The sequence below is a fragment of the Stegostoma tigrinum genome, chromosome 10 (genome assembly GCF_030684315.1).
Source record: "Stegostoma tigrinum isolate sSteTig4 chromosome 10, sSteTig4.hap1, whole genome shotgun sequence".
NCBI classification, from domain to species: Eukaryota; Metazoa; Chordata; class Chondrichthyes; order Orectolobiformes; family Stegostomatidae; genus Stegostoma; species Stegostoma tigrinum.
The window spans coordinates 50779319-50792416 of NC_081363.1; the positions used below are offsets into that span (position 1 = coordinate 50779319).

At 38.1% G+C, this 13098-nt stretch overlaps 1 protein-coding gene across 2 annotated transcripts in view; it reads left to right on the forward strand.

Annotated features, from left to right (window-relative positions):
* The window catches only part of kiaa0586 (KIAA0586 ortholog), a 490003-nt gene extending 477671 nt beyond the window's left edge, over positions 1–12332 (forward strand). For both annotated transcript variants that reach the window (XM_048537548.2, XM_048537549.2), the window contains exon 32: positions 12042–12332. In XM_048537548.2, coding sequence (XP_048393505.1) covers positions 12042–12196 — 155 coding nt within the window. In that variant the 3' untranslated portion in view covers positions 12197–12332. The remainder of the gene's footprint in view (positions 1–12041) is intronic.
* The last annotated feature ends 766 nt before the right edge of the window (positions 12333–13098 follow it).

Consider the following 13098-nt stretch of genomic DNA (forward strand, 5'->3'; position numbering starts at 1 on the left):
TGTATGTGCTATAATACCATCTGACTTTCAAAAGCAATTCGTAAGACTGAGCTTCATATAAGCTAGCCTTTGTATGCTCAAAACACTGTTGGAAGAAAAATCTGTCAGTGCTCCCTGAAGATTTGATTATATGTGAAATAGCCCCCAGGTGTTCCATTCAAGGACATTCAGATAACATGTTGTGCTTAGAGAACCCTACCTGTGACAACAGGTTTGTTGGGAAAGAAGTGTTTAAAGTCTGCAGCTGGAAATAATTGATGTTGAATTAGGTAGAATCTAGTATTAAGTGAAAATGTAAATAATATTGTCCCAAGGTTTCCAGAATGGGAGAAATGTGATCCCTTTTTGCAGGTGCTAGTAATTTGGCCATTTGTTTCCAGGAATTTGTAGACTCATTAAATGTTTTCCCACTTGTTTATTTTTGACATTTAGGCAGTGACAGTGGTATCTAGAATAAATTCCTGACTGTGGAACTAATAATCTGATCAAGATTCTGTAGATTTTTATCACCAAGCAGTGATACAAATTTCATAAATGCTGTAATCAAATTCTGGAAAAAAAATTATTGCAATTGTACTGTATTGTTCAAACCCATTAGCACTGCGCCAATAAGAAAATCCAGTAATTTGAAGTAAGCTGAGCAGCAATGCGAAATCAGAATTCAACACAAAATAATTAAGCAACTTTGAATTCAGAGTATTCTGCAGGCCAGATTTTCTCTTTCTTCCACCCAGACCTAAAGTGACTCATGGGCAGAGCATATATCGGGAAATCAGGCAGCAAGCATTATACATTCATAAGGGAGTCCACCTGATATTTCTGTTTGTTGTACTAGGACAATTCAATAAGCCTAAATGCAAAAACAACGAAATAGCTGCCTCTATAATCACATATCTATCCCCACATTTCTGTTTAAGGTGGTCAACTGAGAGTTATTTCACTCTGTCTAATTTTGGAGCGTATTTAGGTTTGGAAGGCACATTTGACCAGAATGTTAGTGGCCCTTCTGTGGGTTGTGAAGCAGATTAATAAATGCATTAATGATCAAGATATGTGTCTCGGGTTACTGAAGGCAAAACATGGAGCAAAGATGTTTTCCTTCAAGAAATATGATAATCAACATCTCACTTTGAACCAATTGTTTGGTTTCAGATGCAATTAAGTACATTTAAAGTTTGATTTTTCAATTACTGCATTTGTTAAAAATGCTCTGTAAATATATATGTGCAGACCCAACATAGTAGATATTTAAAAACAAAATGGGTTATGATGAAGAGCCACCGACCTTAAACTTCAACTCTTTTCTTTCAGATTCTACTTGACCGGCTAGTTGAGTATTTCCAATATTTTGTTTTATCACAGCAAGTATTAAAGTTTGCACATGCTGGCCATTTTGCAGATACGTAGTTTGGCCCCACGGTGTTTACGAACACCTTTTTCCATTCCAATTTTCTCTCCTTGCATTCTCTCTTAAAGACTTTTAAGTCATTGGAGGAGTTAAATTCCATGGATAATGGGAACCTCACTCAATTGGCTATTGCCCATGTGTTGGATTTTCAGCTATTCTTGTTGTTTCATTGGGGTTTCACTGATCTGTTCTCTCAGCATGAAAATGGTACTATTCAAGTGCCTCAACCATAGTTTCAAGGGTTTCGTTTCTGGATTGCAATGCTGACTCACTTCCCACACATTCGTGAACGTCATGTTGCATGATGCACTTGTCTCTGTCTGATACTGATGGCCTTCTTTTGTAAGCATCATTCCAACAAGCAAATAGTTTATCACTTATTGACTTGATTCCACAATGTATTGCTTCAGTGTGAAATGATCTATCAAAATCTTGAGCTAATCTCTCTCCAGTGCCCATTTGTACCTGCTTGTTGTCTTTCTTTCCAGACATATGACTTTGTACTCAATGGTTCACCTTCTTGCAGTGAGAACACTGCTTATTCCCTGCAGGACCTGCCTTCTAATGTGTACTATCTCCTGTAGGATTTGCATCCTGCCCTGTGATCATTCCATCCTTTCTACTTGGAATGTCTGTCAGCACAACGCAAGGCCTGCTCTTTTTTGCCACGAACATGCCTAGTTCTGATTTATGATGCAAGTGCTTCCATACATGTTGATCACTTTTGAATGAAAAGATTCTCCTCTCAGTAGCTGTGATCTCACTGCACAATTTTTTTTGTCCAATACAATCCAGTCTTTAATTTGATTGTCTTTGAATTGTGTAAATTTACAGGCTTCAGCAAACTGTTCGTGAAGTTCCTATTGATCACAAAGATACATGTAGCTACTCATAGCTGCTCTAGTTTATTAATTAACCATATTGCAACTTTATAATTCTTCCATATTGTCCATGGAAAAATGAACATAAAAATGTCCATATCATCTTTCATTTTGACCTGCGCCAGAAGAAAAGTTGTAACCATTGTGTCTTAACCAGTGTTTCACTTTTGGCCTGTTTTTGTTCCTTTTCAATTTTCATCAATAGCTTTTAACATCTCTTAACATTACTGCCTCAGTTGTCATTGTGCTTCAGTACAACCCTTTAAACACTCATATCTCAGCTTCACTCAGACAACAGGTCATAAACTCACAGTAAAAACAATCTGGTTTCCACTGTTTTTACTGCACTGGCTGAAAGCTGACTGTGTGCGATGAACATGCTACATGATCGAAGCCACGTGACCACTATCGTGTGTTGGAAGTATTGCATTTCTGCCCAAACAGCCTTACTGAATTGTTCCAGCTTGTGCGATGGAAATGTTACTTCAGCAGCCTAGGGAAGGTGTTTATGGAGTTGGCTATGTGTAGGAATGTATTAGTTATTATTTTTAAAAATTCTAACTGGTGACTGTTGTGTCGTGCGAATTTAAAATCATTGGTGCATGAGAAATTAATGCTTTCCTGGTGTTGTGGCTTTGGGTTTAAATGGAGTAGTGATAATTGAAGATATTATGCAATCACAGGCGTGTTAGCCCATTTGACCCATTGTATTACACCCAGCAAAAGTGAGCATCATTACCTAGTGCCAATCTCATGCTTTATCCACCTCTCCAACCTCCAGCACATTGATTTTTATCCAAACAATCAAAATTCCCCCTTGAATGCCCCAATTGAACCTACCATCACCACACTTGCAGGCTGGGTATTCCAGTGTTCTTGTTCCATTTATAACAGAAATCATTTTTCCTCATCTACCATATCCTCCCCAGTCATGATTTTGGTAACCTATGTCAATTGTTGTTAGCTTTCTCTCCAAGGAGAGAGTGTCTCAACTTCTTAAATCTATCCTTGTAACTGAAGTGAACTGCTTCCACACTCACTTTCTTAATATGGTGCCCAGAACTATACACAATAACCCAGCTAAGTATATTTACGAGATCAAAGAGAAGACAATATTGAACCTACATTTCTATAACCTCAATTAACAAAGCCAAGAATACTATATGTTTTATTACTGTTTCTCCACTTGTCCTGCTGCTTTAAATGATTTGTCCACATAAATACCTGGGTCCCTTTACTCCTTTGACCTGCTAAGGATTTTACCCCCTGTAGTATATTGCCTTTCAATGTTCTTCCTACCATCATACTACACCTCACACTTCTCTGCATTGAAGCTCATCTACCATGTATTTTGTCACAAGTCTGTTGTGTGCCACTATAATCAAATGCCTTTGAAATATCCACTTACACTACAACAGTATTACTCCTTCAAATAACTCAGCAAGTTAGTTGAGCAGTTTCCTCTTTAGACTTCCGCATTGACTCAAACTAAACAACCCACCTTTTTCCTAATTCTATCTCAAAAAAAATGTTTCTAGAAGCTTCCACGCCAGTGAAGTCAAACGAATTAATCTGTAATTCCTAAGCTGCGAGTATAAGCACTTCTTGAATAAGGCAGTATATTTACAATTTTCTCGTCTTCTAACTCCTAGAAAAGACTGATATACAGTGGCCAGTATCTCTATAACTGCCACTCTCACTTCCTCAAAATCCTCGGAACCATCTCATCGGCCCCAATGCCTCGTCAACTTTAAGTATAAACAGTCTATTCAGTGTTTCTGCCCTATTTATTTTGGACCCTTCTAGAATCTCTTCCTGTCACCATGGCCTGGGTAGCATCTCTTTCTTCAATAATGACCAATGCAAAGTATTCTTTTAACACTGGGTGTAAATACTCTTATTGTCCTTAATCAGACACACACCTATTATATTTATGGCCAATGAAAGCCAATGTGAAGAGGTGTTCAATAGTCTGTTAGTCTTTTCTGATAATTCCTCCATGGTTCTCTTTTTGCTTTTTCACCTCCCCTCTTAACCCTCAATATTCCTCTCTGACATATGTCATAAGTAAGCATTTTCTTATTTATCTTAATTTCTATCTCATTCACCATTCAAGGAGCTCTGGATTTGTTTGTTCTACTTTTCCCATATGGGAAATATATCTTGATTGCATCTGAACCAGGCTCTTCTTAACAATAACCCAACAGTTGCTGTTTCTCCTGCCAACCTCTTTTTCCAAGCAATCTTGCACAGCTCTGTTCATGCGCTACTGAAGTCTGCTGTCTGCCACTTCATTTTTCTTCACTCTGGATTATTGCATGTCAATCTCTTACCATCAGATATTGATGAATTCTTCAAATTCTGTTTGAGAGTCCAAGTAATCCGAAGGTCAACTCAAATACAGACGTAATTGTTACTACATGACTGCATACCTAATAGCACTAGTGGAATGAAAAAAAAAGTCCCTGAAAATCCAGAAGGGGTCCTTGAAAAGATTGATACAAACTTTTGAAAAAGAAGTTGTGATCTTTGGCATTGGGCTAGGTTCAATATAGAACTGGTTACAGGATATGAATATCCAAATTGAGGGTAATTATCTGAAAAAGCTGTGATTGTAAAGTGCTTTTGATGACTTTATAAATAAAGAGGCATAGAGTATAAAAGCAAAGGCACTTTGCAAACCTATATGAAACAGTTAAATCTTACAATTCTAGATGTGAAGGCATTGTAGAATTTTCAGAAGAGGTTTATATGAACCACTCCAGGGATGAGGAATCACAGAGAAGTGAGGTTGTTCTCCTTACAGCCAAGAAACACAGAGATATTTGATGCAGCTATATAAAATTATGAGGGGTTAACAGAATAAATTGATTTACTTTCCAATAGCTGAAGGATCAACAAATCAGTTGGCTCAGATTTAACTATATTTCAGTTGATTTGCAAAACAACCAAAGATGGCAAGAAAAGAAAATTGCACATGGGATGGTTTCTGAAGAAGGGTCTAGGCCCGAAACGTCAGCTGTCCTGCTCCTCTGATGCTGCTTGGCCTGCTGTGTTCATCCAGCTCTACACCTTGTTATCTCAGATTCTCCAGCACCTGCAGTTCCTACTGTCTCTGCACATGGGATGGTTAGTGTTTGAAATGCACTTCCTCCTAATTTTGATCTTATCACACGCGATATCAGTATTCAGAAGGAAATGGAATAAATACTTGCATAAAAGCAAGTAGGAAAAAAAATGGCATGAGGGGGTAGTTTGTAGTCCATCAACAAAGGACCATGGTATCCATAGAGTTTGCACAGACAGCGTTGTGAAGCAAAACAGTTAGGTGGTGGCTAGGAAACGCATTTGGAAAGCTGCAGCTGTCAGTGGTCCTCCATCTCAGGAGTTTGCAAATTTCTCTGGAAAAGCTCACTTGGCTGGTTGCAATGTAGGGTGATGCCAACAGCATAGGTCAATTCCCATACCTACTGAGTTGACCATGAAAGAAGGATCTCTTTCACAACCTGTCCCCTTGCCTGAGTCGTGGTGACCCTCAGGTTAATTCACCAATCATTTCTCTCTATTGAGAGTACAGCCCAAGAGAACTATGGGCCAATAGTATTATGGTGAAAGAACTTTCTAAAAAAAAGCATCAAGTACAAACCTACCACAGGTTGGCATAATATTCAAAATCAATCATCCTCCTCTCTGCAGTTCAACCTGCCTCCATAAAATTTAATTAGGCAGGGTGCACAATTTAGCCACATTGCACACTGTGCTTTCCATTCTCAGGCTCATTTAGTTACTCCTCACCCCACCATAGAATGTAACTTGATACAAATAAGACCAATGCATTTTTTTTTCATCAGCTAAAAACAACTTAAATTTACAACTAAATTGACTTGCCAGTTCTTTCGCTTTTAGTTTTAGATGCTTTACATATCACAGTTTTCTTCCCCAACTTCATACATAAGAATTCCTCAGAGATCTCTTCATCCTGAATGAACAATGAAAGACACAAGTTAAAAGGACTCAACAGGTTTTATTTTGAAGTCTGGTTGCCAACTCCATTAGACTATTTTGATGGCAATACCCAGGATTTCTTATTTTTTTGGGGGGTGTTTAAAAGAAACAAAATAGTTAATTATAGAAACTGCGAACCATATGAAGTCTGAATACTTGAAAACAATGCATGCTAGTATTGCTGGGCCATATTTTCTTTTCATAAAGTCAACCCCCATCAGTTCAGCGGAAACTTAAAGTACCACATGCACAAGGCAGTGGATCTCTGAATTTTTAATGGATGACATTCACATTATGTATTTTCATTAAAAATCTAATTAATGATCACTTCTCATAAATAACACATGGCAGATCAGTGTATCACTATATTTCAATGGAAAGCTATTAATTAATTTTCATCACCCTTGCCTGAACAGCCAGGTGCTGTCACAGCACAACACTATGCTTTCTGCTTCGCTATCTATTGTTCTATTTCATCTAGCTATAATTCATCTGTGTTGTGAAAAGCCAAGTAAAAACATTTACAACAGAGCACAATGCAAATCTTCAGTATAGGACCAATCAGAAAGTGCAGTTTATAGTTAGAATGATTGGAGTATTGATAAAATAATTTTATTACACTCTGGCATGTAAACTAATTTTATTTGTTCAAAGATCATTTGATGGTAACCAAATGCTCACTGGCATTGAATTTAAAACTTTTTATTGAATGTTATTACTTACAGTGAAATATGCTCAAGCTAAGTAGCTTACATCTGAGTGTATGTTTTCCTTGAGGGAAAAAACAGCATTATCACAGCAACAATTTTATTCATGAAATTAATCTGTTAAATATACAGAACAGGCAACATAATTGTTAAAATAAATCTAGTTTAAGAACTTAAAACATTCTTTTCAGAATATATTGCATGGCTTAGTGATATTTGTACACAAGCTGAGGGATATTTAGAATTGTTCTGCTTGAGAAAGTTATGCCCTTAAATTATTTTCTGCTGAAAGTGAAATTTAATAACAATGTGATTAACAGGGGAGGACCAAAAATTAATTTGTATTTGTTGGCTAAAAGAATATTTAAGTCAGAATTGTTTTAACTCCTTATATCTGACATTTGCCAAGCAATGATTTATTTTAAACTTTGATCCACTGTGGACACATCAAGAGCAGTTTCATGCTAAACACCTAGACCATGCTGCACCTCGGCAGAATGGAGCAACTGGCAAACACAGTCTTTGTCTCCTTAGCATTGGCACACAGACCAATACAGTAGTTTATAATAGCAACTGTATTATTCCCTGGAATCACCTCAACGTCATTGACAATCCGAGCCACTCAGTAAAATCCAGAGGGTGTACAATGTATACTATATGTTGTGAATCTAAAATATCTTACTATGTTGGAAAAGAAAGTATCACTTGAGGTATTCATTATTCAGCTATCCTGGTTAGATATGGTCATTCAATCCTATAAGCAAAGTAATTAGCATAAGCTTCTTTAAAAAGGAGGATATTCTTATAATCCAAAAGGCTTTAGCACTCATGAGCTCAATATTTCTGTCAGTAATTTTTGAAATGTATCTGATGAGATCAGTAATAATGCAGTTATGCTTTTGTTACTTTACACACTTTTCACATTTCACCACTTTAATTCTTGGGCATCTGATCACTGTCAACAAGCCCGCAAGTCCCCTGGACCTGATGGGGTGCAATTTAGGATTTAAAGGAAGTAATTACAGATATAGTGGATGCGTTACCAAAAACCTCTCAATAAAAGATTTGTCAAAATGATTTAAAGCTTCGTGGTGTGGGGGTAGTTTAATAGCATGGATAGAGGATTGGTTAACAAAGAAACAGTGGGTTAAAGGGGATCTTCAAGGTGTCAACCTGTAACTAGTGGAGAATCCCAAGGATCAGGGCTGGGACCACTTGTTTACAATACATATTAATGACTTGGATAATGAAATGAATCATTAGCAAGTCTGTGGATGGCCCAATACCTGGGAAGGCAAATAGTGAGGATGGCGCAAACAGCCGACAGAGGGATATAAATCACTGAGATAGCAAGAACTCATGCATGAATCACAAAATATTAGTATCCACATTCAGCAGATAAAAAGGGAGGCATACGGACTATTGGCTTTTACTTCAAAAGGAATGGAATAGAGAAATAGGGAGGTCTTTCTAAAACTATACAAGGAATTTGCCTGACCACACCTACAATATTATGAACAATTTTAGTCCCCTTATCTAAGGAAAGATATAAATGACATTGTAGGCTGTCCAAGAAGGTTTACTAAGTTGATTCTGGGTATAGAAGGATTTTCAAAATCAGCAGAGAGATGTGATGGTTGCACTTCTCGGTGTTTAGAAAATTGGAAAGGTGATTTTATTGAAACTAAAGTTCTTAGGAGTGGAGGAGTTGACATAGATGCTAAAAGATTGTCTAGGACCCAAGGACATAAACTGAGTTAGGCATCACTCACTTAAATCAGATGAGGGATTTTCATCGAGGAAGAGTCATACAGCGTGGAAACAGACCCTTTGGTCCAATTCATCCATGCTGATATGTTTCCCAAACTAAACTAGTCCCATTTGCTTACATTTGGCCTACACCTCTATAATCCTTTGCTGTCCACATACCTGTCTAAATAGCTTTTAGAAGTTGTAACTGTACCTGCATCTATCACTTTCTCTGCCAGTTGATTCCATATGCAAAACTCTCACTGTGTAGAAAATGTTGTCCCTCAGGTCCTCGTTAAAATCTTTCTCCACTCACTTTAAACCGATGCCCTCTAATTTTAGACTCCCCTACCCTGGGGAAAAAAATCTTTGTTATTCACCTTATCTATGCCTCCTGTAATTTTGAACACCCTATAGTCTCCTATACTCCAGGGCAAATCCCAGCCTATCCAGCTTCTCCTTATAATCAAACCCTCCCGTCCCAGTAACATCCTTGTAAATCTTTCCTGCACCCTTTCCAACATATTCCTACAGCAGGACAACCAGAACTGTATGTAGCGCTCAAAGTGGCCTCACCAATGTCTTGGACAATCATAGCATGACATCCCAACTCCTATAGTCAACGGTCTGACCAATGAAGGCAAACATACCAAATACCTTCACCACCCTGTCTGTATTGCTACTTTCAAGGAACTATGTACCTGAACCACTAGGTCTGTGTATTCAACAACACTCCTCAGGGCCCTACCATTGACTGTGTAAATCCTGCCCTGATTTGCCTTACCAAAATACAACGCCTCACATTTGTCTAAATTAAATTCCATGTACCACTCCTTGCAGATCCAGATCCCGTTGTACTCTTAGACAACCATCTTCAAAAGGCCAGGTGGTTAAAAAGGCAAATGGAATTTTGTCTGCCATTGCGAGAGGGATGGAATTTAAAAACAGGAAGACTATGCTGCAGCTGTATAGGGTCCTGGTGAGGCCACACCTGGAGTACTTTGTGCAGTTTTGGTCTCCTTACTTGAGAAGAGATATACTAGCACTGGAGGGGGTGCAGAGGAGATTCACTGGGTTGATTCCAGAGTTGAGAGGGTTGGATTATGAGGAGACACTGAGTAGACTGGGATTATACTCATTGGAATTCAAAAGAATGAGGGCAGATCTTATAGAAACATATAAGATTATGAAGGGAATAGATAAGGTGGAGGCAGGGAGGTTGTTTCCGCGAGCAGGTGAAACTCTGACTAAAAGGGCATTGCATCAACATAAAGGGAAGCAGATGTAGAACTGAGGTTAGAAGGAACTTCTTGACCCAAAGGGTTGTGAATCTGTGGAATTTCCTGCCCAGTGAAGCGGTTGAAACTACCTCACTCAATGTTTTTAAGGCAAGGCTAGATATAGTTTTGAACAGTAAAGGAATTAAGGGTTATGGTGAGTGGGCGGGTAAGTGGAGCTGAGTCTCAAAAATATCAGCCATCATCTTATTAAATGGCAGGGCAGGCTCAAGGGGCCGGATGGCCTATTCCTAGTTCTTATGCTCACTGTCCACTATACAACCAATTTTAGTGTCACCCACAAACTTACTAACCATGTGTCCCATATGTTCATCCAAATCATTTTTATAAAATGATAAACAGTGGACCCAGCACTGATAGCGAACACGGCTGGTGACAGGCCTTAAGTCCAAGAAACAAGCCTCTGTCCCCTGCCATCAAGCCAATTTTGTATCCAATTGACTTGTTCTCCCTGGATCCCATGTGATCTAACTTTACTAACCAGTCTACCATGTAGAACCTTGTCAAAAGGCCTTGCTAAAGCTCGTGCAAATAATGTCCAAGTAGACAATGTCTACAGCTCTGCCCTCATCCATCTTCTTAGTCACATCCTCAAAAAAAAAGTCAATCAAGTTTGACAGATACGATTTCCAATGCACAGAATCCCCTCTGACATGTAACCCACTACTGATGTCAGACTCACTGGTTCCCTGACTTTTCTTTGCAGCCTCTTTGAAACTAAAACATTCAATACTAGCCACCCTCCAGTCTTCTTGCACCTCACCCGTGGCTGTAGATGATACAAATATGTCCCTGCAATTTCTTCCCTAGCTTTCCACAATACCCTAGGATACAGTTGAGCAGGTTCCCTGGAATTTATCCACCTTTATGTTTTAAGATCTCGAGCACCTTACCTCTAATGTGGACTGTTTAAGGTAAGATTATTCATTCCCCCAAGATCCCTTAGCTTCCAAGCTTTTCTCCACAGTAAATACTACTGCAAAATATTCATTTAGTATCTCACCCAATTCCTGTGGTTTGACACCTAGACATCCTTGTTGATCTTTAAGGCACACTGTTCTCTCCCTAGTTGTTAAAAAATATACTTGTAGGATCTCTTTAAGATTCTCCTTAACCTTACCTGCCAAAACTACCTCCTATCCCATTTCAGCCCTCCCGATTTCTTTCTTACATTTGCCCCATTCCCCTTACACTTCTCAAGGGGTTCACTTGATCCCAGGTGTCTGTACTCAACATATGCCTCTTCCTTTTTCTTGACCAGAGCCTCAATATCCCTAGCCTTCCAGTGTTCCCCACTCTTGCCAGCCTTGCCCTTCATTCTAACATCTTCTCAGAGTATATGAAATTCTTTACCACAATGCTGTGAGGACTGGGTGTTTTAACATATTGACGTAGACTGATTTTTTAAAAAAATCAGTAAAGGAATCAAGGGTCATGGAGATAGGGCAGGAAAGCAGAGTTGAGGAATATCAGGTCAGATGTGATCTTATTGAATGGCAAAGCAGACTTGCTAAACTCTGTGGCCTTATTCTGCTCCTATATCTTACAGTTTTATAGTCTAACAGTAGCAACTACATATTCCAGATCAGATTCGCCAACTTTAGGTACATTTAAGTCGTCATTGGACAAGCATATGGATGCACATGGAATAGTGTAGGTTAGATGGGCTTGAGATCGGTATGACAGGTCGGCACAACATCGAGGGCTGAAGGGCCTGTACTGTGCTGTAATGTTCTATGTTCTATGTTCTAGATATTTGATAGGTGATTTCCAAATACGCCATTAAAATTGAACATAATGGGCAGCAGTTTAAGTTAATGTTTTCTGGTAAGTACAATCTGAAACAGCAGAAATGGGGAATAATTTGAGTACTGCAAAGTCACCTTGGGTTTTGCTTATGGAAAAATCTTGCTTGACCTTAACAAGTTCGATATTTTTCATAATTCTGGAACCTAAATTCATCATAGTTTGTTTAATATTATTCTTAAAAAAGGTACCAAGGCTGACAAGTCTTCTGAACTTCAAGCAACTCCTTTGAAAATGTCTGTAACGTTACCGTCCATGAATGAAGAGGAGCAGTCTGGCAGCATCAGTGCTATAAATGATGATGATGATGATGATGATACTTCTGGGGCTGAGATATTTTAAACCTTAACATTCTTATAAAAATCTTTTGTTATTTATACAAATTTTCTAGAGAGTATTTTGGAACATTATCTTCAATTTTTTAATTCTAATTTTTGATGATTCTAATTTATGTTTGTTGTAACACATGATGGCTAAAGCCTTATTCTTGATTGCAATATATTGTGATAAAACCAATACAATCATGATTGTGTTTTTGTTGAATAAATTGAGTTTATTTCCTAAGAAGTCTAATAAATATTATTTTTGAGTTTTATAGAAAGGAAACTGAAATGCAATGTTTGCAGTTAGGGGTTCCTTTAATTTTGCTCCCAAACCCACATAGGAAAATACCATTTTCATTAAAAGGACAAGTAACCAATTTTATTGCTTAGCTGCTGATAGTTATCACCTGTACTCATGACATACTAGCACAAATTTTAAAAACAAAAAACTTGCTCTGTTTCAAATATTTTTACACATCAATTTACACAATTCTGTAGAGATCATTATTAAAATATTAACATTTTCCATGTCTGTATATTTTTGTTCTGCCCATTAAAAAAGTGATTTTCCACATTATTTTTAAAATAAGCTTTGAAGTAGGAATAGGTGCTTATGCTCAACATTGTCATCTTTGTCAAACCTTAGATCAACAGCAGTTAAAACCTTACAAGAATGAGAAAATTCTGCAGTTTCAATTGTCCGTTGCTGCAATTTGTGTGGCTGCAATTTGTGTCATGGTCTCAGGCTTCTGACCACAGCATTCTCAACCCAGAGATAATGGGAACTGCAGATGCCGGAGAATCCAAGATAACAAAGTCTGGGGCTGGATGAACACAGCAGGATAAGCAGCATCTTAGGAGCACAAAAGCTGACGTTTCAGGCCTAGATCCTTCATCAGAAAAGGGGGATGTGGAGAGGAT